Here is a 27,223-nt window from a genome sequence, read left to right as displayed (position 1 = left end):
CGCGATTTCTGTTCACGACAACCTGAGATGGACGATGACATTGCCTATTCTTAATCTGACCCCCTGTTTGATAAATAAATACATTACTCTTCACAATAATGATAACATGTAATTCACAGTAAGTACTCTGTGGCGCAATTAAGATATCGAGCGGCGTTGAATTTGTATCTGTGTCTTGAGTGGCCGTTTACAATTGTTCACTCCAGTCCGATACATGTCCTTTGTCAGCTCATACAATGCGGCATATATTTACATCCTGGTTCGTTCCGATGGCACGTGGAGGGCTCGGGTGCTCTCGGTACATTATAAATAGCATCGTAGGATCATCGGATATTGGGTTCTTTGTGTGTTGTGCCGGTTTTTTTTTAGGGGGGGGGGGGGGTCAATGGCTGCAGCCATTTGCTGATGATAGCCAACCGTCCCAGGAGACATCCTGTCAATATCAGTTCATTGAGTTGTTGCCATGGTAACCACTGCCATCATGCAGTGTGGGTGGACTCTTTGGACTCGGATGTCGCGAGCAGAGAGAAATGGGCTGGAGGTAGGCAGGGAAAGTAGAGTTATAGCAAAAGTCTACACACCCCTGTTCAAAACCCAGCGTTCGGTGATGTTCAAAATTAGATCACAAAGAACCATTTTGGAACCCCAACCGCCTCCCCTTAACTTGTACAACTCAATTGATATCAAAATATTTTTTTTTGGGGGGGGGGTGTAATTTCAAGTTAAAATGTGTTTGCACAAGTGTATACGTGTTTCATAACTCACGTCCTAACTGGGGATGTAGTTTTTAGGATCAACTCAAAACATTAAAATGCCTGTTCATTGGGAGTCAACACACACGCCGCCATTTTGAAGTGTCGCAAATACAGTGAAGCTGTTCTAGTTGGCTTTCTATGAGCCACCTGGAGGTTCTGTGCAAACGCTCCCAGCTGAAGAAAAACAGTCCAAGGCATGATGGCGATTCTTCACAGTGAATGTGCCGTCCTTTTAGTGATGAGCAATGCTGTGCGTAAGCCAAACATATTTTTTTTTTTTTGCGTATGGTTTAAAATAGCAGTCGGGCTATTCTACAACTAGAACAGCTGTAATTTGTTTGGGGTTCATCAGAGGCACTTGAAATGATGGGAGGTGAGCAGTGACTCCAATGCGATTGGTCAATTCTACACACAAGCATATTTCAGTTATGGGGTGTGCACACTTTTGCAACCCAGAGGTGAGCAGTGACTCCAATGCGATTGGTCAATTCTACACACAAGCATATTTCAGTTATGGGGTGTGCACACTTTCGCAAACCAGAGGTGAGCAGTGACTCCAATGCGATTGGTCAATTCTACACACAAGCATATTTCAGTTATGGGGTGTGCACACTTTTGCAACCCACATGGTCTCAGTTTTTTTTAATCCGCCTTTGGGAAGAAAAAAAAAATCTATTGAGTTGCACAGGTTATAGGTCAAATGAATGGGCTTATGGGTCACCGTTACTTTCGAGCAGTGTGTGTCTCCACTTTTTTACATCCACTGTCAAGCCAGAAACGTGAAATAAGGAAGGGGGGTGGCACAGCTTTGAGTTACCTTTGGCCTTTAAATACAAATGTACAAATTAGTTTGGCGGCGCCCCCTAGTCTCTTGAAAGGAAAAGGTGGAGGCGCTACATCAGTTTTGGGAAATGGAGTATAGTCCTCGAAAATATCAGGCACGTTTTTTTTTGTCTTTTTTTTCTTTTTACTTTTACCCCTTCAAGTTTTGCTACAATCTGGCAGCACCGTGGCCTTTTGCAGTGGAAGGCATATCATATAGAAAGAACGAGAGATACAAAAAAAAAAGATATGTCTGTGGAAAGGCGTCATGTTATCACACGGTGAAAAAAAAAATGCTTCTGCCCTTTTCCTTTCAAAACAAAAAGACAGCAATGAGAAGGTGAGGCAGTGGGAAGCGTCTTTTGAACAAAGACATCAGAGAGCGAGCATGCAGAAGGCCTTTTTTTTTCTCCTCCCCCCCACCCCCCCTTTCTTCTTCTTCTTCTTCTCCTCCTTTCTCGAGCTTGAAAGTGTTTTTAAGGTGCTCGTCAGAAGCTCTCCGGCTCCTCCAGGAGGCAGGGCTGGGTGGACAGAGGCACCAGCGACGGGGACAGACTGCGCAGGCCCACCCCGGAGCGAAAGTTAAGGTCCGGGGCCGGGAGCAGGGGCTTGAGGATGCTGACGAGGCAGAAGGCCGAGCCGCTGTTGGGGATGAAGTTGACCTTGTTGCGGTCGGGACACAGGAATGGGGGCACCTCCTGCAGGCTTTTGGGCCTGCAACAAACACGCATTCAGGTGATTCACGTGATTCATTGCATGTTTGTCAGTAAAAAACAAAAAAAACAAAAACATAACCACAGACATGAAATAGAGTGATAAAAACAAATCGTGATAACAAAAATGTTATGTAATCAAGCATCTTGATTTAATACGACAAATCACTTTATATGGCGAGGGTGCAATAATTATTATGACCCAATGATTTTTTTTAGACCGATAACAGAATATGGCAATCAAATACAGAGGACTGATTCATCAGGCAATTAATAATAAAAAATATATACATATGTAATATATGTAAATGATAAAGAATACATGACTGCGGGTAACGTCTGCCGATACGTGCTGCTCCACCAGTGGTGTTCAAATCTCTATTGTTTTCATGCCGTGACTATTGATGCTAATTGTTAGCACAAGTAAAGCGTTTTGTGTGTTGGAATGAAGCTAACCGAGCCAAAATGGCTTTAAAAAACATTATTATTATTTTATTTTGGGTGGGGGGCGGCCCGGTAGTGCAGTGGTTAGCACGTCGGCTTCACAGTGCAGAGGTACCGGGTTCGATTCCAGCTCCGGCCTCCCTGTGTGGAGTTTGCATGTTCTCCCCGGGCCTGCGTGGGTTTTCCCCGGGTGCTCCGGTTTCCTCCCACATTCCAAAAACATGCATGGCAGGCTGATTGGACGCTCTAAAATTGTCCCTAGGTGTGAGTGTGAGTGCGAATGGTCGTTCGTTTCTGTGTGCCCTGCGATTGGCTGGCAACCGATTCAGGGTGTCCCCCGCCTACTGCCCGGAGACAGCTGGGGTAGGCTCCAGCACCCCCCGGGACCCTAGTGAGGATCAAGCGGTACGGAAGATGAATGAATGAATATATACATATATATTTGTTTAACTTCACAGAGAGAAAGATCGGCTCATTTTTTGGAAGGAGATGTTTGAATGTCATTATCTGCTTCTTATGTTGCTACGGGAAAAAAAAATAAATTGTAGGCCAATTTGAAAAGAACTATCGTCCATTTAAACCCGTCAGCCAATTAACGAACCAGGATGAATAATTTAGGACGTTATTGACAAAATGATAAAGAATACATGACTGCAGGTAATGTCTGCCGATATGTGCTGCTCCACCATTTGTGTTCAAATCTCTATTGTTTTCATACCGTGACAATTGATGCTAATTGTTAGCACAAGTAAAGCGTTTTGTGTGTTGGAATGAAGCTAACCGAGCCAAAACGGCTTCAAAAAACATTATTATTATTTTGGGTGGTGGCTGTGAGATTTTTCTAAATAGTGTCTTTTTTTTTATAAAGGTTAGGGAAATACCACCGTCGCATTTCTCGAGAAAGTGTGCTAGGTTTACCCAACTGTCCAGGAATGACACCATTTTTATTTGATGCATACATTATAGCTACTGTGCTACATGGCCACAAAATGTGTACCCACGTTATGTTCATTCATTCATTCATTCATCTTCCGAGCCGCTTGATCCTCACTAGGGTCGCGGGGGTTGCTGGAGCCTATCCCAGCTGTCTTCGGGCAGTAGGCGGGGGACACCCTGAACCGGTTGCCAGCCAATCGCAGGGCACACAGAGACGAACAACCATCCACGCCCACACTCACACCTAGGGACAATTTAGAGCATCCAATCAGCCTGCCACGCATGTTTTTGGAATGTGGGAGGAAACCGGAGCACCCGGAGAGAACCCACGCAGGCCCGGGGAGAACATGCAAACTCCACACAGGGAGGCCGGAGCTGGAATCGAACCCGGTACCTCTGCACTGCGAAGCCCACGTGCTAACCACTGGACTCCCACGTTATGTATTGGGTTCATATTTGCATTTTTGAAAAGGGGAAGAAAAAAAAAAGTTTTGTACATACAGGGACTCCTCAGACACTTTGACTTTCTCGCAGCCCTCCGGAGGTTCTCTCTTGAACGTATAACTGTTGTTGGGCCGCGGAGAGGCGGCGTATTTTGGCAGCGGTGAGCAGGGACCGAGCTCTGGAAGACATACAGACACATTTTAAGAAGGCCGAAAAAGGGAATCATGGGAACTTTTACTGTAACTTCAACCGGAATTGAATGAGTACTTCTACTGCGACTTTTTACACAAGTACCTTGACTAAAGTACGCAAAGCGCGAGTACTTTAGCATCTGCGCGTCATCACCTTTGTCGTCAAAGGGGCTGCCGCCGACCGCGTCGTTGAGGACGGTGAGGTAGGACGGCGAGATGGAGTCGGGGCGGCTGCCGTTGTTGCTGTGGCTTCCGCTCAGGCCGCCCCCCGACGGGGTCTGCGTGTCGATGCTGCGGGTGCTGCTGCTGCGCTGCGGGGGGACGGGCGGCGGCGCCCGGTGCCCGTCGGGAACGTCTTGGGGCTGTCGGGGCAAAATGCAAACAAGGCACAGCGTCCTGAACGGTCGCACGAGGAAACTTCGGCTCACGACGCAACTTCCATTACGTTAAACCAGTCCAGTCAATTATAATATTTTGTTCAATTATTGTTCGAGTGAATGTGAAGCGGGTAACAAAATGATTGCAAAAAAAATCTCACCGTTATTTATGACACGTGACAATTTTACGATATTTCGGTACAGATTTTAGCAAGTCGTCACACATGATTTGCTTTCGTGGGCCACATAAAATGACCCGACAGGCCGGAAATGACCCCGGGGCCTCGAGTTTGACACCGGTGTCTTAATAGTATTTTGCGTCCGATTCTGAAATGAATATTTGGGATGTTTCGTCATCTTTTCAATGTGTCCAAGAAATATTTTGAATGAGCTCCCGTTATTTCAGCGAGTATATTTCCTTTTTTTGATAAACTCGGGGAAAGAAAAAAAAGGGGCCCTGGCTATGAACCCTGATGTCACCCACCACAATGGTCTCATCCTTCTCAGGCGTGTCTCGGATGATGATGCGTTCGATCTCCTGGTTGAGACCCTCCACGCTGTTGCGGAAACGAGGAGCGGATGACTTGGAGATGGGGATGGGGATCAGGATGGTCTTGGGCATGGCCACCTGCGAAATACATTTCGGAAAGGAAGTAAAAACACCGACTGTTTGCGGGCGATATTTCAACAAAAAAAAAAATTTAATCAACTGATCTTTCAAATTATTGTTTCAACTGAAGACACCTCAAGCCGTGATCCTAATTAGGGATGTTTGAGAGCAACTTTTTTTCAGAGCGATACCAGTATGAGTATCCACCGATACCTGTAGTACTTTTCAGATAGAAAATACAATTTTATTTCATACAATGATGAAAATGAAGTCTTGCCGATGTGAACAAACTGCCGCGGTATAACGTCAACAACTGCCGAGGAAAACTGACTCGTCAGATTTTTTTTTGCGGGGAGGTATCGCTGACCGGTATCGGCATCTCCACCCGATACCTTGAAATAAGGGCTAGCCGCTATCGCTATTTGAATTTTTTTGCCCAACCCTAATTCATCCACCCATCCATCCATCCATTTTCTGAACCGCTTAATCCTCACTAGGGTCGCGGGGGGTGCTGGAGCCTATCCCAGCCGTCTTCGGGCAGTAGGCGGGGGACACCCTGAATCGGTTGCCAGCCAATCGCAGGGCACACAGAGACGAACAACCATCCACGCTCACAATCACACCTAGGGACATTTTTTTAGAGCGTCCAATCAGCCTGCCATGCATATTTTTGGAATGTGGGAGGAAACCGGAGCACCCGGAGAAAACCCACGCAGGCCCGGGGAGAACATGCAAACTCCACACAGGGAGGCCGGAGCTGGAATCGAACCCGGTACCTCTGCACTGTGAAGCCGACGTGCTAACCACTGGACTACCGGGCCGCCTTTTTTAAAATTTAATCAACTGATCTTTCAAATTATTGTTTCAACTGAAGACACCTCAAGCTGTGATCCTAATTAGGGACGTTTGAGACCAACTTTTTTCAGAGCGATACCAGTACGAGTATCCACCTATACCTTTAGTACTTTTGAGATAGAAAATACAATTTTATTTCATACAATGATGAAAATGAAGGCTTGCCGATGTAAACAAACTGCCGCAGTATAACGTCAACGACTGCCGAGGAAAACTGACTCGTTAGATTTTTTTTTTGCGGGGAGGTATCGCTGACCGGTATCGGCATCTCCACCCGATACCTTGAAATAAGGGCTAGCCGCTATCGGTATTTGAATTTTTTTTGCCCAACCCTAATTCATTCATCCATCCATCCATCCATTTTCTGAACCGCTTAATCCTCACTAGGGTCGCGGGGGGTGCTGGAGCCTATCCCAGCCGTCTTCGGGCAGTAAGCGTGGGGACACCCTGAATTGGTTGCCAGCCAATCGCAGGACACACAGAAACAAACAACCATTCGCACTCACACTCACACCTAGGGACAATTTAGAGTGTTCAATCAGCCTGCCACGCATGTTTTTGGAATGTGGGAGGAAACCGGAGCACCCGGAGAAAACCCACGCAGGCCCGGGGAGAACATGCAAACTCCACACAGGGAGGCCGGAGCTGGAATCGAACCCGGTACCTCTGCACTGTGAAGCCGACGTGCTAACCACTGGACTACCGGGCCGCCCACCCTAATTCTTATAAACCTTAATAGCGTTTCAAACTCATTTTTACAACACAGATCACCTGCGACTGCATGATGGCATGGCTGCCATTGAAGGGCGACTTGCGCTCTTTGTCCCTCCGATGACGGCTGCTCCGCTTGCTGCGCTGGAGTTGCTGCCGCAGCTTGGCGATCTGAAAAAAGATGTTGGACACATGCGTGGTTTTTTTTTTTTTTTTTTTTAGACCGTTGAACCTTCCTTCGTTCCATTTTCCAATCGGCAATGACCAAAAGTGACGATTTTTGCCATTTGTAACTTATCTTAAATGTAGCATCGAGACACGAGGCGCTTTAGTTTTGAACATGAAATTGGCAGGAGAGCTGCTGCCGCCATTTTTTTATTCGTTTTGAAGAACATCATTTGTCGTCACTTGTCTTCACACGGCTAATGCGGCTCCATCCGCAAGGTCTGTCAAACTGGTGAAGTGGTATGGGTGTTTATAGTATCGGAGCATTTTTCGAGCCCACAGATGGTCCGCATAGTATCAGAACGGTGATGATTCTGTTTTTTGTTTAGATTACATTTGATTTTGTTTCCTCATCCACATTTTTTATTTTTTTTTATCTTCCTCTCAGATTTTGTTTCCCTTGTGTCAACCAATCAGCTCCCACGATCTTTTGTATCTTGACCGGGCGGCTCCGCGTTGTCTCGTCAGTTTGCTTGTATTTAGTTCCTTGGCTTCTAGCGGTCGTCGTCGGATCGTTGTGTTACGGCCATGGATTTTTTTTTTTTTTTGTGCTACTGTCATGCTTTGTTTGTGTTGCTGTCACGTTGTTTTGTTTTACTGTCAAGGTTTTTTTTTTTTGTGGCTGTCTTGGTTTCTCGGCATTTTCAGGCCTTTGTGTTTTAACTTGAAGTTTTCCAGTGTTCCCCTGGAAGTGTTTTTTTTTTTGTTCATAAATAATGTTCAGTACACACATTTTGGTTCCACTACCGTCATCAAGCACGATGGAGACAAAAAGTATCGCTGCATTCGTTGAATAAAATTCAATCATGTGGGCTGTTTTGGAATTGAATACTCTTTTTCAATTAAAAAAAAAATGTGTTTGTGGTGGGTTAGAAAATAAACTCGACAGTTAATTTTCTTTTTCAATGCCACAGCTTAAAAAAAAAACACTTTTTTTTTCTTTCTGTAACAACCTCCTTGAGCTGGTCGGTGCTCCCACAGGAAGCCGAGCGCTTGTGAGAGCCTCGCCTCCTCTCATCTGCCCAGGCCCTGGGGGTCTGGCGCACAAAAACAACAGTCGGCACTCAAGTACGGTGGCACCTTGACTTCCAAGTTTTATCTTGGAAGGCTTACTTGTGTGGCCTTGTCCCTCATGTAGGAAAGGTGCCGCTGCTGGCAGTCGTCCTGAGGCCAAGGACCTTCCAGGTGAGAGCCAGCGGTCGCGCACTGCGAGGGCCACAGCTGGGCGAGATGGTGGGGGGCGGACAGGAGAATGAGGGAGGCTCCGAGGGCGGCCGAAGGGGACGACGCGTGATTCAGTTTAAGGCCACTGATGCTTTCTGAGGAGAAGGCGGAAGGAGAGTAGGAATAGGGAAGCCCGTCCTGGAAATGTAAACATGTCAACACGGGGGGAAAAAAAAAAAAAAACAGGATGAGTCCGTTTCGCACGTCGGCTTGTGTGTCATGGATTGATGTTAATCCCGACCGGCATTAACACTTTTCAAGGTGGGGGAGTAAGTAGTGGGGAGACACAGCAGGGAAAATGATTCCCGGCTGACCCCGATAGGGGACTGCTGACGCCCTCTTTTAGCATCAGCATTTAAAACGGCAGAAATCCTTCGAGCACATGTTCCGATTCCGCATCTAAATTTGGCCGGAGTCGTTGACCGGTACAGCAACTGTTGCTAGGGAACAAGGCCAAACACAATTTCTGCCTAGCTCAGGATCTATCAACAATTACACACACACGCACACACGTGTGTGTGTGTGTATTGGTTTTGATTCAACATATGCAAGAGTGCATCGAAATCGACCAAAGTGAATTGATGCCATTTAAAACACACATGGAAGTGTCAACATTGACACGTTAATTAATCTTGGATTGGATACAACTCTATTGTCAATGTTTGTCTTGGTAGTTACGGTAAAATGAAAACAAAACTCACTGCATCAAACCCTCTCAAACTCAGCCGAACCAGATCGAATCAAAGCGTAATCCCAATGATTCAAATCGAATCAACCCGCTTAAAAGCAAACAAACGAACCATTACAACTAAGAAACAGCCATTATAAAAGCGCGCTTCTACCATACGTGTATACTTAAATCGTCTTGATATCCATCTTAAGGTCCACGTACTCGTAGTATTCTCTTTATCCACACTCTTAAGACAAGTCAAAAACATTCGTAAAATGACGAGGAAACAAGGCGTCGAAAATCATATATTGTTTCGTTATTTATCCACACTTGTAGGACATTTCAGCACACCAATACACGACTCTTGTCTTGGTAGTAACGTTTTTTCAACTACTTCCTTCCACTATCGTGTCACATTTCTGCATCGTAGGACAACATGAGGCAAAAATGTTGACATCTGCGTGCTACCGGGTCGAGTAGAACTCGACACGAGTAGTACGAGCGGCGTATATGTGTCCTATTAGAAGAGAGCACTGGTACACGGAACCTTTAAGTTTGCTTATCAAGGGTATCGAACCGAGAACCTTGTGCTGCTTCGTTTCGACGCTTTCGACTTACCGGTACCTGCAAAGGTGAGTTGTTGTCCCGCGGTGCGCAAAGCAGCATGGGAGCTCGTCGTCCAACCCGACTGATGCTCGCCGCGTCCTAAAATGCGACCGCGGGTAGACGCAAAACGACGGCGGCATTCGCCGACATCAACGCACACGTAGAAGGCGAACGTGGGTGAAATTGGCGACACATATGGTGTCAATGGACGACGCTTGGTGGACGTTTTTTTCTTTTTTTTTTTGGTCGCGCTACGGGCGGCTAAAAAAACCCCAAAAATAGAGCCTAAAACGCTTTGCGCTCGAAAGGAAATTATGGGAAATGGAAGAAATGCGACCTTAGCATCAGGTGGAACCCGGAAGGTATGGGAGGGTAGGAAAAAAGCAGAAATACAACGGAGAGACAGAAAAGGCAAGGGATAGAAAGAAGGCGGTGATGCTCAACTAGCTTCGCTTGGCACGACGGGAGGAGGACCAGTGCGAAGTTACATGAATTTACACGCGACTTCCGGTGTGGGGTTTCACACACACAGAGAACTGAAAAGTACACTTCGACTGTATATTGATATATTTCACTTTTAGGGCAGCATTTTTTAAACACACGGGTATGTGACGTCCACGTGGAGTCCAACCACATGCAACGTGTGCAAGTTACTGCTGGACACAACATTGCACAGCGAGGAAGAGAGTAAGAAAAACAATAACATTATGTATACTGTAGCTATTACGTTACAATATGGCAAATCATCTCATAAAACTGTGTGCAATGGTGGTTGAGCCGGATGAATCGAATTACATGGTCCATCAATCAACCATTTTTTTCTCCCCTGACGTCATAACACGTAATTATAATACAGTCTGTTGTCAAAAATGTTGATGCTTCATTTCTCCTCCAATTCTAGATCGTCCCAAGTTAACACAGCAAACATTCTAAAAGAAAATACTAAATGTGAGTTAACATTCATCTGGTGATCGGATGGTCACATTTAATTGCAGTGGTTGGCATATAGTTGTCTCATTGGGTTGGTCAATGATACTCTGAAGGGCGAAAATGTGTTTCCGGTTCGTGTGAGCAGAAGGTGTGTGACTTTGATGGCGACTATGGAGCGCTGACGTAGCTTACCGACGCTCGTCGCTCGTGCTGATGCTGCAGTTGCTAGGGCGAAGGAGCAGAGAGCAGAGACGTAAACATTTTTTTTTTAATCGAGGTGGGGGGTGGGGTTCGAAGAAAATGTCGCCCTCGTGGGGCCACCTTCATGATTATTCCACGAATCGTGGATGGATCAAGACTGAATTCACAAAAATAAATGACACAAATAAACCTTCGCTTTTCTGCGACACATTTATCAATAATAGGTGATAAATTATCAAAGGCTTGTTTAGCTCAGCTTGGATCAATAGTATAACTTTTATGACATCATTTATTTCGTGTCACTGTAATCAGTGACAGGGTTGCAGGTTCCAAATGCGGACGAATGTTAGCTTTCTCTCAAGAGGAGAAGCTAGCTGGCTTTTTAGCTAGCTGTTAACTGCTGCAGTGTGGTCTGTGTGCTATGGACGACCTGCACGGCCACAGTCCATAGCAGAAAACAAGTCGACTTGTGAACAGGATGAGACGTCGCCGTCAAGATGTGATTGATGCACAAGGGCACATGACGAGTACTGTAATTGAGACGCTGACATTTGGTATTCCCAAAAAAAAAATTTTTTTCAAGCGTTATTACATAGAAACTACATGTTTTAGTATTCTGTATGCGGTTTAATTAAAATTGATGTGTAATGTGTAAATTGTCCTCCTCCAATTATGGAATGACCCGAGTAGTGGTCGTCCCATTCACTCACATCGCCCCCACTTCTCACACTGCCCACGCAACCAACCCCTATTTTAAATTGCAGTGCCAAATGTTACTTTTAGAGCATGCTGCTAGCTTCTAAAAAACGGTGAGCGGGGCACAAATAGCACCCGGGCCGCAGTTTCACCACAGTTGGCTTACAGGGAACGTGTACAGCAAAACCCCGGTGGTTCACCAAAAATTATTTGCTAAAAAATCCATCAATTTTCCGATCCGCTTTATCCTCGCGGGGCGTGCTGGAGCCTATCCCAGCCATCTTTGGACAGTAGGCGGGGGGGACAGCCTGAACGGGTTGCAAGCCAATCGCAGGGCACAAAGACATGAACAACTACCCGTGCAATATAATGAAATACAATTTGTAGTAGTACACGTCAAACCTGACATTCGCCCCCCAGGGACCTAAACAGACACGAGCCAAGTTTTCATACATTTATTGAGATTTTTTTCTTCCATAGTGTCTTGAAAAGGTTTCAGGAAATTGTATCAAGCAAACGTGAAGCGATGGAATCAAAGGTCCTCCATGTCCATTGAATGCAACACAGGATCCCCATTAAAAATATACAAATAAATGCAATAATAGTGTTTTCTTTCTTTTTTTTTTTCTTGAATACAAATTACAGATTACAAAAACATAATAAAATGAGATCTCTTTTCGTCGATCCTGAAGTGGCGCCGAGACTACAGAATGAGTACGACATACAGAGACTGTACAGCGCTGGACTCCAGCAAAACAAAATTTACTTTAAACAAAACCAACATCTTGTCAAACCAGCCATTCAAACATTAAGCGATGCGACCAGTAGAAGCACAAATAATATTCAGCGTGCCTTGGAAGGGGGTTTGGTATTATTTGTGTCTGTCTGTCTTTATTTTCTTTTTTTTTTCTAGGACTTTTTTTTTTTCTTTTCATCATCTTCTGGTTATAATTCAGTCACATACATAAAGTCAAACATGAAGTCAGGTGACACTGAGACAAGAGCCTTAGATTGAGTTTAAAAACAATTCATGGTGCGATTGTGTGGAAAGAGGATGGGGAGTTGAGGGGGGGTGGGGGGGGGGTCGCAATATTTTCAACCACTCAGATGAGCTCGATTGTTCGTGCCCCCCCCTCAAGATGATTCCCCAGAGACGGAAACTGAAGGATTGTCATTTGTTTTTCCGCTTCAGGCTGGGGTTGGGGGCGGGGGGGGGGGGGGGGGGGGGCAAGGTTGAAGATTGTGATTAATCATAAGTGCAAAGGAGATTGATTGACATATTTAAAATATGATTGAAGGTTAAAAACAACAACAAAACACAAGTCGAAACAATTAAAACATGAAAAGCATCTGAAAGCTACATCCTATTGCACAATTAAAACTCGGGGTGATGATGGATAGTCCAAAACATGGAGAGTCCACAACGACAGTTCTTGCATACACAAAAAAAAAAAAAAAAATCAAATAAAAAGTTTGTTCTTATCTTTTAAGACAGTTTCTTCTTTTCAACAGGGCGGTGTGCTTGAATAAAAACAAACAAGAGCGCATGATTGAAATCCGTGCGGCGCCGTTGGTCGCGACGGGCAAGGGCGGGACCGAACGCCGATCTCATCGGCTCAAAGTGCACGTAGAAAAAAAAAAAACAACCCAAATAATTCACACGTTGATGCTTTATGGGGACAGAGAATAAGAAATGGACGAGCGGGAGAGAACGCTGCATAGCTTGGATTGCATCGAAAGCAAATGACGTCATCGGAAAAGACAGACAGCAGGGAGACCTTAATTAGTGGACTGTACATCGGATTCGACTCTTAGGCCACGATTCCCCGTAGCTTCCTCTTGCTGATTCGGAGCCGAGAACCCCACCCCCAAAAAAACAAACAAAAAAAACAGCTCAGTGGGTTAATTGAGTTCTGCTCACACATGCGTGTCGCCGCGCTCGCCGACCAAGTCTCCGCCCCGCAGGTAGATGGCCGAAGCGGACTTGGGCCGGTTGTGGCCGCGACCTTGGCCGCCCCGGCCTGAGCCGCCGTTGTTATTGTTGTTGACCTCGAGCCCCCTGGCGTCTGTTGAGATGACCCACGTGGTCGGCCGCCATTTCTTCAGCGAATATGGCGTCTTGACTCGTTTCTTGATCTTATCGCCGTTGCCCAAAGCGCTGTCCGGGTGCCCCAAGCTGTCGCCTGCAAACGGGGAATTAACGGCGGTTATACTTGAAGCGTGTGATGGTGATTTGTTGGTTTTGAATAATTTCATGACTGAATAATATTTATGTACCATGGGCTGACGACTGCGTTCATGCTCGATGAATAAGATATAAGATATACTTTATTCGTCCCACACTGGTAAAATTTACAAAAATGGTGTTGATACTTTATGATCTTCTCTGTCCTAAGTGGGTTTTTGCAGGTTTTTTTTTTGCGGCATCTACGTATGACACTTGCGAGCGCACGGGTGTCAATTATTTGTGAGTTATGGCGGCAGGGCCTGGGTCAAAAATATATAATACAAAAATGGTGTTGATACTTTATGATCTTCTCTGTCCTAAGTGGGTTTTTGCAGTTTTTTTTTGCGGCATCTACGTATGACACCTGCAAGCGCACGGGTGTCAATTATTTGTGATTTGTTGGTTTTGAATAATTTCATGACTGAATAATATTTATGTACCGTGGGCTGATGACTGCGTTCATGCTCGATGAATAAGATGTAAGATATCCTTTATTCGTCCCACACTGGGGAAATTTACAAAAATGGTGTTGATGCCCGGACACCCTGCGGAGAAAACTCATTTCGGCCGCTTGTATCCGGGATCTCGTTCTTTCCCTTAGAGATAAGGTGAGAAGCTCGGTCATCCGGGAGGTGCTCAGAGTCAAGCCGCTTCTCCTCCACATCGAGAGGAGTCAGATGAGGTGGCTTGGGCATCTGATTCGGATGCCTCCTGAGCGCCTCCCCGGTGGGGTGTTCCGGTCATGTCCCAGCGGGAGGAGACCCCGAGGAAGACCCAGGACACGCTGGAGAGACTACGTCACCCAGCTTGCCTGGGAACGGCTCGGGATCCCCCGGGGAGAGCTGGAAGAAGTAGCTAGGGAGAGGGAAGTCTGGGATTCCCTGCTAAAGCTGTTGCCCCCGCGACCCGGCCCCGGATAAGCGGTAGAAGATGGATGGATGGATGGATGGATGGTGTTGATGCTTTATGATCTTCTCTGTCCTAAGTGGGTTTTTGCAGGGTTTTTTTTGCGGCATCTACGTATGACACCTGCGAGCGCACGGGTGTCAATTATTTGTGGCGGCAGGGCTTGGGTCAAAAATATATATAGCCAACATTAGGCGAATCCCCGCGCGGAATGCTAGCTAACACCACGACCACAAATGTACTCACGTGGATGAAAATTTTCATTCATTCGGGTCATTTTGTTCAATGTGGCACTGACTCGTTTTGCAACTGGATTGATTATTCCGGTTGTCTTAGAACGATGTTTCGCCCATCATCTGAGCATGCTTCGGCAAATTGAGCACGGAAACCCGATTATCGGAGGAAAGTGCAGACCGCAAATGGTGTCCCGCCTTTCACGTCGTGAGTGAAAACGTCAAAAGAAGATTAGATTGTATGTATGAGCCGTATATGGCCCGGTTTGTTCTGAAAATTGACCACGGTACAACTACATTTTTAGTTTGCCATCCACCAATAAGAGAATCAAAATGATTCATAGATCGAAAATGAATCACGCAAGATTGACGCATGCCAGAGATGGGATGACGTGTTTGATTGATTGGCCGTGAGCCCGAGACAGGATTTTTGACTTCATCCATAACGCCGCTGTGGATGTCCGCAAGGAAAAATATTTAATATTGGGACATTAGTCAAGAAAATGGGAGGTTCTAAATTAATGTTTCGGTCCAGATTAAGTCTAATATGAAGATCCTGGATCTTGAATTTGTAAGCGACATATATAATGTCGATTCTTTTACGTATTATAACAGTGGGATTTTTTTTTTCTTTTTATTGTAAGGATTTTTTATTGTCCTTGTCTTTTGTTGTCCATGCTTGTTTAAAAAAAAAAAAAAAACCTCGGTCGGTAATATTTCATTCAGTAGTAAGAATAGTCGTAGAGGCACCAAAAATGCCAAAAGGTGTTTTGTTTAAAAAAAACATCTTGATTATTTAAAAGACAAAAACAATTGGTCGTTCAGCAAGTGAAATGCGGTCCGTTCTTTTGTGCATTCATACTTGTTTTCCTGAACCAAGCGAAAACTTGCTGCTGTGAATTGGGAATTTCTCCATTGCGAGACTAATCAAGGATTTCTTATCTTACCATATCTTATCTTATCTTATCTTCCATCCATCCATTTTCTGAACCGCTTAATCCTCACTAGGGTCGCGGGGGGTGCTGGAGCCCATCCCAGCCGTCTCCGGGCAGTAGGCGGGGGACACCCTGAATCAGTTGCCAGCCAATCGAAGGAGACACAGAGACGAACGACCATACGCACTCACACTCACACCTAGGGACAATTTAGAGTGTTCAATCAGCCTGACACGCCTGTTTTTGGAATGTGGGTGGAAACCGGAGCACCCGGAGAAAACCCACGCAGGCCCGGGGAGAACATGCAAACTCCACACAGGGAAGGCCGGAGCTGGAATCGAACCCGGTACCTCTGCACTGTGAAGCCCACGTGCTAACCATCTTATCTTATCTTATTTTCAACCCACGTTTATGAATGCTCAATTATTTGACTGGATTTGCAGTCGGATACTTAAGTAACGATAGCTGCAGCCGGAAAATTTGACGCTTTGTGCCTCGATTGTTCATAAACGCTTAGGACATGAAGCCAGGAGAAATAAATGAATAAAGAAATACGATTGAGAGCGCGGGTTTGTAACTTGTTAGCTCATTCAGTACCGGCCAATTCTAGACCAAGTCTGAAAAGACGTCTAAAAACGTCTTTGGGAGTGAATGAGTTAAGGGTGGCGGCCCGGTAGTCCAGTGGTTAGCACGCCGGCTTCAGAGTGCAGAGGTACCGGGTTCGATTCCAGGGCCAGCCTCCCTGTGTGGAGTTTGCATGTTCTCCCCGGACCTGCGTGGGTTTTCTCCGGGTGCTCCGGTTTCCTCCCACATTCCAAAAACATGCGTGGCAGGCTGATTGAACACTCTAAATTGTCCCTAGGTGTGAGTGTGAGTGCGTATGGTTGTTTGTTTCTGTGTGCCCTGCGATTGGCTGGCAACCGATTCAGGGTGTTCCCCGCCTACTGCCCGAAGACGGCTGGGATAGGCTCCAGCACCCCCCGTGACCCTAGTGAGGATCAAGCGGCTCGGAAGATGAATGAATGAATGAGTTAAGGGTACCGCGGGCTAAAAACTGGAATCGTCGGCCGGCGTCTCACCTAACGAGGCCAAGTCTTGTGTGGTGAAGGACAGGTCCAAGGAGTTTGGTCTCTCTGGTCTGCGGACTCGGGGCTGCCTGAGCGGGTACTCGTCTCGCATGGTGACGCTCATCGGAGAGTGCGAGGCACCGGCGCCTTCTCCCGGGGGCCCCGTCGGAGCCCCGCCAACTCCTTCCGTATCCTCGTCGCCGCCTCCTTCGCTCTCGCCTCCGCTCTCGCCGTCGCCCCGGCCGCGGCCCGTGTTGCTGTTGTTGTTGTTGGTGTTGGGTCGGGCCGAGCGCAACGCCGCCACGCCGGAAGATGACGCGTCCCCGGGATCCGGCGGCTCGCGGCTCAGCAGCGGCTCGTGTTCGTCCGGGCTGGCCGTGATGACGCCGAGGCTGAGGCGGCCGTCGTCGGACCGCAACGCTCCGTTTCCATTGGCGATGACGCCCGACGCGCCGCCGACGGCCGCGGAAGCGACCGCGCCCGTGTTGTGACCGTTGACGGGGCCGTTGACGCCGCCGTTGGCGCGAGCCTCTCGCAGGGCCGGTATGTTGTTGATACCCGCGCCTCGATGAGCTTCCGCATCCACGTTGGGGCCCGTTACCGCGCCGCCGTTGATCTTGGATCCCTCCACCTGCCGCAGGTTGGACTTCCCCGATCGCCCGAACTTGAACCTGAGGGAAGAGGACGACGACTCCTTCTTGGCCGACTTGCTACGCAGGGACAAGCTCGACGGCCTTTTAGGTAGGTTCTGCTGCTTGGGCAGAGGGAAGACGGCGGTGGGAACGGCGGGGGGCGGCTCGGAGGCGCCCGAGGCTTCGCTCGCCATCTTGATGAGGGGGTACAGCAAGCTGGAGCTCCCGGGGCTCAGCGGGTCCGGCGAGCAGAACTGCTTCTGCGAGTGTTCCATCAGGTTCTCGTCTGAGCTCTCTTTCAGGTTCTTGTCCACCTCTTTGGGGTCCAGCTTGGTGGTCTCCAGGTCTTCTTGGGTTAGGTGGAGGCAGACGGGGACCGCGGCGCTGCCCGATGGCCCCTCGGACTCCGAAATGATCGTGGTGGTTGTGGTCGAGGCCGAGGGGCTCCCTCTGAGACCCAAGCAAGCCCCGCTGGTGCTGCTCCCCTCCGGGCTGGGCATCCGGGCGTTCGCTTGCTGCTGGCGCTCTTGGTTGATGGAGTTCCTGTTCCTCTCTCCGGTCCCGCCCCCCAATCGGCCACCTGCGGAGCTGGTGGGATCGGACTGCGTGTTTTTGGCCACGCCCTCGTGTTCTTCGATATAAGTGGAGGAATGCTCAGCGTACGGGCCAGACTTGGGGGTGACCCGGTTTCTGAGGGGAAAGAGCAGGGCAGAGTCCAGCGATCCCTCGCTATTTCGCGGCATTGCGTATTTTTTTCAAACATTTCAATTAACCTCGATAATTTTTTTTTTTTACCTCTCGTTGTGCAGAGTGGTCGACATGGGGTTGAGCGTGGGGCTGACCGATTTGGAGCGGTCCCAAATGAGGAGCAGCTCGGCCTGCCGTTCCTCGGCGCACTGGGCTGTCAGGCGGGCCTCCGCATCCTGGTCCCAGCAGTCCTCCATCGTCTCCTTGAGAGAGCGAACCGCCTGCCGGATAAGAGAGACAAGACGCGTTTGTTAACGGCCGTATCGACAGCCGCCGGTCTCAAACTGGGGAGCCATCTTTTGAGGGGGGACGCAGGAAATTTTTGGCAAATATCGGATTTGCGGGGGTATCGGGACTGAGCCCTGCCGCCAAGAGTGGAAAAGAAAAAAAAACAACTGGGGTAAATGACATCCTCCCTAAAATGTCGAGAATCCATCCATCCATCCATCCATCTTCTACCGCTTATCCTACCCTAGCTACTTCTTCCAGCTCTCCCCGGGGGATCCTGAGGCGTTCCCAGGCCAGCTGGGTGACATAGTCTCTCCAGCGTGTCCTGGGTCTTCCTCGGGGTCTTCTCCCTGTGGGACATGCCCGGAACACCTTACCAGGGAGGCGTTCAGGAGGCATCCGAATCAGATGCCCAAGCCACCTCATCTGCCCAATTAATAGTTTAAAACTCGAAATATGCCGCAAAGCGTGCTCCAAAGCTACCAAGTCATCCTACAACCTTACTGTTAAAAATAAATGGCTGACAGATGATTTAATTTTAAAAAAAGAAAAAAAAATGCTCCGGATATGACAGACAAGCGCTCATAATATGATTTGCTGATATGGTCAATGAGTGACTGTGTGCGTGTTCATTGCAAGAATGACATGCGTATTTTCTAGATCGGTTTTTCCCGCCGAGGACAGCGGCGGCATTCATTTTGCCGCGTGTGCTCCACTTTTTCTCTTACACATTATGAGATTTCCAGGAGTAGGTGACGTCGTTACTTGCTTTCTGAGCATTCGTGGATATATATTATATTTTTGTATGAAGTGCATGAAAAATAGTGAAAAACTGCGAGGAAATGTCCATGTGCACCCTTTTCATCACGTATCAAAGTGATCCGTGATGATCTTGGTGATTTTATGCCAAGTCAATGCAAAGTGCTCTTCTACCCTTACCGACACCTTGCTTTCAAATGCTGGCACTCACTTCAATGATATCTGGCGCCATCTAGCGTCATAAATGGGTATAAATGTCTAGACCCCAAATATAAGACGACCTCCACTTTTTTGTCTTATTTCAATGCAAAAAACACCGTCTTATATTCGGGCCAATACGGTATTAATAATGATAACGGAACATCACGTTTAGTGAACAACCGCAGCAAAACAGACTGGCTGAAATAGATTGCGAAGAACATTCCATAAGCATCAAAGCAATGTCCCGCTGGCATCAAACGTTAGCATTTTGCTGTTGCTCCCCTTCTGACTCCCCCCCCCCCCCCCCCCCCCCACGCGTACCAAGCTGTTCTCTTTCCAGGCCTCTGGGAATTTGGGCCGCTGTTTCTCCCTCGACACCAGCACTTGCATGTCCTCGAACGTCGGGTGGTTCCCGGCCTCCGCCTGGAAGGCCATCTGGTACTCTGGCACCGATTCGCCTGCAGGTCGCAAGTGAGGAGGAGAAATGGGAAATTGAATTGGGACGACAGTATTTTTCTGCTCACTCTAAAAAAAGAAACGTGTGTGTGCGTGTGTACGTGTATGAGTGAAGTCTTACCGGGGAAAAGGTCGGTACATCTCATGAAGGTCTCCCAGTAGACCAGGCCCAGAGCATACATGTCCACCTGTTTCAGGGCCGACTCACAGTCCCTCAGATTCACGGCTCCCTCCAACACCTCTGGTGCCATGTAGCGGATGGTGCCCACCTGCAAAAGAGGTTCAAGCATGGCAGGAAATGAAATGACAGTTTGAATATTTATTGCCATGGTAGGACGACGTTCTCCTCCGGGTACCCGTTACTCGGGGGTCTGGTCTCACCTCACTGATAGCAGCGTTTTCCTCCTCCCCGTGACGCGCCGGCCTGTTGCCCGTCAGCTTCATGGACAGCCCGAAATCGATGATGACGCAAGTGCCATCGGCCTTGACGAGAATATTCCGACTGTTCAGGTCCCGGTGGGAGACCGCTGGCTTGTACATGTCTTTGAAAGGAACGAAAAGGAGGACAATGGAGCAAATGTGGAAAAACGGCGTGAAACGTGGCACGGTAACACGACGGTTACCGGTCGTTATCGCAAAGTTATTGTGATTTGTCGCTGTGGCTCGGCCGAAACCACAGTTGTAGTCATTTTTGGTGCGAGGTTGGAGAAAATACCGGATTTTCCACACTGAAAGGTGCGCCGGATTATGAGGCGCCCTTCAATGAATGGCCCATTTTTTTCATACATTGGGGCACCGCATTATATGACGCAATCTACAATGCCTCCACCAGATGGAGCTACGCTCAGGAAATGCCAACAGAACGATCAGAAGTCTGAAACACGTATTTAATGAAGCAACGACGCAGCTCACTTAACCGACAGCAAGTTATAACATTGACTCGTTAACATTTCATTCTTACCGCTGCTCTATTTCCGTGTTCAACCGTGGAACCGATCGCCTTAAGTTTGAACTCTGCGTTGTCAGCATGTCGCGAGCAAGGAGCCATTTTGGGGTCGGAATATTACCGTAGTGACCATATACAAGGCGCATCGGATTTTAAGGCGCGCTGTGAGCCTTTATGAAAATGGACGGCTTTTAGGTGCGCCTTCCCATCCATCCATCCATCATCTACCGCTTATCCAGGGCCGGGTCGCGGGGGCAACAGCTTTAGCAGGGAAGCCCAGACTTCCCTCTCCCTAGCTACTTCTTCCAGCTCTCCCTGGGGGATCCCGAGTCGTTCCCAGGCAAGCTGGGTGACAGTCTCTCCAGCGTGTCCTGGGTCTTCCTCGGGGTCTCCTCCCGGTGGGACATGACCGGAACACCTCACCGGGGAGGCGCTCAGGAGGCATCCGAATCAGATGCCCAAGCCACCTCATCTGGTTCCTCTCGATGTGGAGGAGAAGCGGCTCGACTCTGAGCCCCTCCCGGATGACTGAGCTTCTCACCTTATCTCTAAGGGAGAGCCCGGACACCCTGCGGAGAAAACTCATTTCAGCCGCTTGTATCGGCTAAATCGGTATCGGTTCTTGTGAGGGTTGGGACGTAGATCGACCGGTAAATTGAGAGCTTTGCCCTTTGGCTCAGCTCCTTCTTCACCACGGCAGACCGATACAATGTCCGCATCACAGCAGACGCTGCACCGATCCGCCTGTCGATCTCTCGCTCCCTCCTGCCCTCATTCGTGAACAAGACCCCAAGATACTTAAACTCCTCCACTTGGGGCAAGATCTCCCCCCCGACCCGGAGGGGGCACTCCACCCTTTTTAGGTGCGCCTTTTAGTGCGGAAAATACGGTAAATCCATACTTGGTTCTGAAAAGTCAGTAAATCTAGCAAAAAAAAAAATTGCGTGCACCCACAGAGTTAGGAAAAAATATATTTTCCAGGAAATGTGAGAAGACCTTTGAGAACCCTGCAATGATATGCAGATTTTTGGTATTGGCGGGCCAGCCCGGTTAGTACCTGTAACTACCCCTGTAACTACAGTGGTGGTGCACTGTGAGAAGAAATAAGGATACAACCCGTTAAGTCACGGAACAAATTCAATGTGTAAATCAAGATTGCACTGTATATTGGTACTGAATCATACAACATCAAGCAAATCCACTTGCACCGCTGCTTCATTTTCTCCTCTTGATATTCTGCCAAAACAGGATGCGCCATTACCAGGCTGCTAACCTCTGTCCCCGCTATCAAATCTCCAAAAATAAGATTATAACCAAATGGCCTCATATCCTCTGCCTGTGCAGTCTGACTGACCAGAACCACCGAATCCAGAAAGATCCGCCTGATCGCAGCTCCGTGTACAGCAGGCCACTCCTCTTTCCCTTTTGACTCTTCTTTGCCTGTCACTCGCTCGTTTATTTTCTTCCAACCCTGTTTGTCAGCCTCGCTGACCGCTGTGACGAGTCCCCCTGCTGATTGAGAAGAATGAGGAGGGCCAAAAAGGAGTTGCAGCTCCGTTTAGCTGTCAGTTCTGCCTAAGAAGAATGATTTCACTAAGCCTCGGGAATATTCAGATCAGCTCACTTCATCCTTCTTTTCCAATTCTGTATGACTTGGATGCAGCCGAGACGCCACTCTATAAATAGGCCTGGCTCAAGTGTGGGTTTGTCCAAATGCAGTGACGCAAAGTGCTCCAAGTCCCACATGGAGTTCTACTGTGCTGGCTGTAGCGCGGCTAAAGCACTTGGCTGGAAGACAGGGATTCCAAATAATTCCAACAAAACTAACTCAAACAAAACAAACAAAAAAACAAAACAAATTTTCTTGCCATGAAATGAGTTTTCTCCGCAGGGTGTCCGGGCTCTCCCTTAGAGATAAGGTGAGAAGCTCGGTCATCCGGGAGGGGCTCAGAGTCGAGCCGCTTCTCCTCCACATCGAGAGGAGCCAGATGAGGTGGCTTGGGCATCTGATTCGGATGCCTCCTGAGCGCCTCCCCGGTGAGGTGTTCCGGGCATGTCCCACCGGGAGAAGACCCCGAGGAAGACCCAGGACACGCTGGAGAGACTATGTCACCCAGCTTGCCTGGGAACGACTCGGGATCCCCCGGGGAGAGCTGGAAGAAGTAGCTAGGGAGAGGGAAGTCTGGGCTTCCCTGCTAAAGCTGATGCCCCCGCGACCCGGCCCCGGATAAGCGGTAGATGATGGATGGATGGATGGATGGATGAAATTTTCTTGCCCAAGAAGGCTCCATGGCCCCCCCCCAAAAAAAACACATGCGTGTGATTTTTTTGCCAGCTCACCTCCTTTGAAGAGTTCAGTGTGCAGGTACGCCAATCCCCGAGTGACAGAATGAGCAAGCCGACAGCTGTTGACCCAGTCGTTGGTCTGAACGCTCAGGTAGCGACTCAGCGAGCCCTAGGGTAGGAGACGGGAGGGAAGAAAGAGAGGCACCGTCGTGAGATGTGAAGGCGATGAGGCGGCAAAGTCAAATCAATCGTCAGCATCGCTCTTGGGGTCTGACAAAATGAGAAGTGATATGTGTGGAGGGGGCGTGGGCAGGGGGAATGCTGAGTCTTTGTCACGTCACACCACTGCTTGACAAAGGGCAAGTGACTGAGTCACATGCACCGCATCCAGGTATAAGATGTAGCTTTGCGCTATCTTCATAGCATAAGGCAAATATTCAATTGGCGTATTTTCAGCACTATAAGGCGCGCGGGAATATAAGGCGCACCTTCAACGAATGGCCTATTTCAAAACTGTTCTCATATGTAGGACAAACCGCATTATAAAGCGCATGAAATAGAAGCTAAAATAGTGGCTGCAATTGCGTTATGCATCCACTAGATGGAGATCTGCAAAATGAATACAATACAAGACAATATAGCTTCATTTAGATTCGGCTTTCGCAACTGCTGCAGCTGTAACAAAGCGCTTGACAGAACCAGAACGTCCAAGAAGTCAGAATATTGATCCATATATTCATTCATTCATTCATCTTCCGAGCCGCTTGATCCTCACTAGGGTCGCGGGGGATGCTGGAGCCTATCCCAGCAGTCTTCGGGCAGTAGGCGGGGGACACCCTGAATTGGTTGCCAGCCAATCGCAGGGCACACAGAAACGAACAACCATTCGCACTCACACTCACACCTAGGGACAATTTAGAGTGTTCAATCAGCCTGCCACGCATGTTTTTGGAATGTGGGAGGAAACCGGAGCACCCGGAGAAAACCCACGCAGGCCCGGGGAGAACATGCAAACTCCACACAGGGAGGCCGGAGCTGGAATCGAACCCGGTACCTCTGCACTGTGAAGCCCACGTGCTAACCACTGGACTACCGGGCTGCCTTGATCCATATATATATATATTCATTCATTCATTCATCTTCCGAGCCGCTTGATCCTCACTAGGGTCGCGGGGGCGTGGCGGGGTGGGGGGGGGGGGTGGGGGGGGTGCTGGAGCCTATCCCAGCTGTCTTCGGGCAGTAGGCGGGGGGACACCCTGAATTATATATATATATATATATATATATATATATATAAAAGGTGCATCGGATTATAAAGCACACGGCGGCTTTAGAGAAAATGGAATGATTTTAGGAGTGCCTTAAAGTGTGGAAAATAAGGAACATTTGGATGCGCATGTCGCAGCAATTGCCAAAAGGAGTCACTTCAACTAACGTGGGGGTAGTAATCCATGACCAGCAGGTACTCGGTACGCCCCTCCGGGCCCGACCGCTCATCAGCAGCCACAAAGGAGGCGATGTTGTCGTGCTCCAGTAGTGGCAGCCGGTAGATGGAGCATTCATTGAGGAAGTTCTGGCGGTTGCTGGCGGTGAAAACCTTGACGGCGACAGGTCGCTCGTCGAGGGAGCCGCAATAGACGGCGCCGTATCGACCCCGGCCAATCAGCTACAAGGAGAGGGAAATGGTAGGAGAGCAGAAAAAAAAATAATCATTCTCACTCAGTTCACAGAACATAAATGAGTACAAATGGAAGCAAATTGTCCATTTGTGAAGTGAACACAAGAATAATTCTCGGAATTCTGATGGGTGAATTTTTACATGATTGAAATTTGAAATTGGCTCGACATATTCGGTGCTTGGTCAGTTTTGCGAGATTTTCAGTTTTGGGGGAAAAATGACTTTTGCATGTGCACATTGCCAAATGTCATTGGCACACATTTGGGTATAATAGGTGATAGAAAATAGTGACTCTGAAAAGAAACTCAAGCTTAACTTTGTGCTTACATGTACTTATTTAGGAAGAATACAATATTTGTAATTCCGTGTTTCTAGTGCACATTCATCAAATATCATAAAGATAGAAAATCAATTGGAAAGTTTGAGAAATACTGACAGGAATGCTTCCAGTAGAAAAAAACTGGAAGCACAAGAACATAACAAAAATAAATTTAAAAAAATAAACCACGAGGAAAGCCAACAAATACTTAAGCAGCTGCATTTCCATCAGTTTGCTAACCAGCATGGCGACACTTAAAAAAAAATGCTTCTAGAAAATGAGCAGTTGCGATTCATGTCGTTCTGAAATCGATTCCTTGGAACACTCAGAGTATCATGTGTGTCGCACTGAAACAACAATTGCAACTGTACTACGTGACGGTGCGCCGATCGATCGGCAACCGATTGTGATCGGGTGATTTTCATGGAAAAGGATTAAAGTGCAGTCTTTTATCCCGCCCACAAAAAAAAAATCTTCAATATGAATCCAACTTTTTAATACATGACTTAAAATGTGTTCACTATCTTTGGCTGTAATTTGATGATCATTGATTAGCTTGATTCATTTTGTTATTTATTTGGGTTAGCCTTGTCCTGAAATCTGATCAAATCTGTCTTTTTGGGGTTGAGTAGTGGAAGTGAATGGCCTTGTATGTTGTCCCATTTGGGACGTGTGATGCAGAAGTGGTATCGTTTCTCTGGAGGAAAAAACAAAAACAAAGAAACAAACAAAAAAGGTCTTATTTCAGGAGCAGACCTCGAGCAGTTTGAGATTATCCAGGTCCAAAGAGCTCTCGGAGCCAGCAGCTTCCATCATGTTCAGATTGTGAAGACCTTGCTTACTGTCTCCTGTAAAAAAAAAAAAAAAAAAAAAAAAAAGGAATTCAAAATGATTGAAAGATCCTCTCTGACCCCATTGATTACGGCACCATCAAAACATTTAACAAACTCAATGAGTGAATGTGGTCTGTTTTTGCTCTCAGCGCGGCGCCATGGAAACTCACCACGCATCATGCGGTAACCAAAGAAAGCAGCTACCGCGATGACGGCCAGCACGGAGACGGTTGCCAGGGCGATGATTATTGTCTCTTCATAGCGCAGAGTGTGAGGGTCTGCAGGGCATGACAGATGAAAAAGAAATAAACATGTGCATGTAGCAAATAAATACGAGGGCAAATGGTCTCAACCTAAGCGGTTGGCATACACAATTTAAGAAATATACCAGGAACGTCTGAAATATTAATGACGTTTCGACTAGTGAGTCCTATCGGATGATGGTTATGTTTTCTGGGAAGATAATTGTAAAACGGTAAATTGGCCTTCGCTAATGCCTAAGGAGCGTTGGCGCGGAGTGCCGATGCGGATTTGGAGCTGGGAGTCGCTAGCCTACAGCTAGCTTGGGAGCTAACAGCCTTCCGAGGCTCCTCTCAGCTCGGCAATTTAAATGAAGACGCTAAGCTGTTCGATAAATTTAACTGGGAGTCGCGGCTTGGAGTTTGAAGCGGATTATGTGGGACAGGAGAAGTGAACTAATCTCTTTTCGTCAATGGACGCTACAGCTTCGTGTTTGCTTTCAAAACTTTGCTTGTAGCAGACGTGTGCACATTTTTCAGCATGATGTCTCTGATCCACTGGTGAAAGGACACTTTGATCCTCTCCTCTTTCATCTAGAACTGCTTCAGACAACAAAGTGTCTGCAGAAAAGTGGTGAAGATTGCACGACTGTCTCTGTCCTATGTGTTGTCTTGTGTTATTTTTGTTATTTTGACTTCAAAATGGCGCCGCGAGAGTGGCTGCCTTTCCAGCAGCTCCTATTTTTTTGTTGTTCTACTTCTTCCTTTCATAACTTTGCTGCTGTGAATCTGGAATTTCTCCATTGCGAGACTAATAAAGGTTTTCTTTCTTTCTTTTCTTTTTTTCTATTATCGCACTTTTCTACCTTCAAGGTACTCAAAGCAATCCGACTAAAATGGCCTGGATAAAAAAAAAAAGATGGTTCCATTAATGTTGTCATTATTCTTGATGCACTAAAACGATTTCGGTATGCTTGCAATGAGACCGACTCTCAGATTCGAAGAATGCCTTCTGCGGCCGATATGCTCTTACAGGCGATTTTCAGATCAGGGTTCATAGTCAGCCACCAAATAGCTCTGAGAATTTGTTCTTCAGCAATTCACGTCTTTTCAAATCTTTG

General features: G+C 47.5%; 2 protein-coding genes across 2 annotated transcripts in view; both read right to left on the bottom strand.

The window, feature by feature from the left end:
- Nucleotides 1–371: 371 nt before the first annotated feature.
- Nucleotides 372–8,550, bottom strand: fam117ba (family with sequence similarity 117 member Ba; the record flags this gene model as incomplete). Its single annotated transcript, XM_052058969.1, has 7 exons — nucleotides 372–2,291; nucleotides 4,172–4,292; nucleotides 4,460–4,667; nucleotides 5,167–5,310; nucleotides 6,919–7,029; nucleotides 8,037–8,120; nucleotides 8,197–8,550. Coding segments are annotated over 7 exons (1,248 nt in total), but the record flags the coding sequence as incomplete, so codon positions are not given.
- Nucleotides 8,551–11,850: 3,300 nt separating this feature from the next.
- The window catches only part of LOC127596512 (bone morphogenetic protein receptor type-2-like), a 37,856-nt gene continuing 22,483 nt past the window's right edge, over nucleotides 11,851–27,223 (bottom strand). Inside the window, exons 4-13 of the mRNA XM_052059169.1 lie at nucleotides 26,034–26,141; nucleotides 25,787–25,878; nucleotides 24,469–24,699; nucleotides 23,088–23,202; nucleotides 20,183–20,343; nucleotides 19,923–20,070; nucleotides 19,667–19,803; nucleotides 18,206–18,378; nucleotides 16,791–18,100; nucleotides 11,851–13,593 (exon numbers count right to left, since the gene is read on the bottom strand). Coding sequence (XP_051915129.1) covers nucleotides 13,328–13,593; nucleotides 16,791–18,100; nucleotides 18,206–18,378; nucleotides 19,667–19,803; nucleotides 19,923–20,070; nucleotides 20,183–20,343; nucleotides 23,088–23,202; nucleotides 24,469–24,699; nucleotides 25,787–25,878; nucleotides 26,034–26,141 — 2,741 coding nt within the window. The 3' untranslated portion in view covers nucleotides 11,851–13,327. The remainder of the gene's footprint in view (nucleotides 13,594–16,790; nucleotides 18,101–18,205; nucleotides 18,379–19,666; nucleotides 19,804–19,922; nucleotides 20,071–20,182; nucleotides 20,344–23,087; nucleotides 23,203–24,468; nucleotides 24,700–25,786; nucleotides 25,879–26,033; nucleotides 26,142–27,223) is intronic.

Source organism: Hippocampus zosterae, chromosome 2 (assembly GCF_025434085.1).
Source record: "Hippocampus zosterae strain Florida chromosome 2, ASM2543408v3, whole genome shotgun sequence".
Classification (NCBI taxonomy): Eukaryota; Metazoa; Chordata; class Actinopteri; order Syngnathiformes; family Syngnathidae; genus Hippocampus; species Hippocampus zosterae.
The sequence above is the reverse complement of the archived record's forward strand: the minus strand, read 5'-3'. Positions and strand labels throughout refer to the sequence as shown.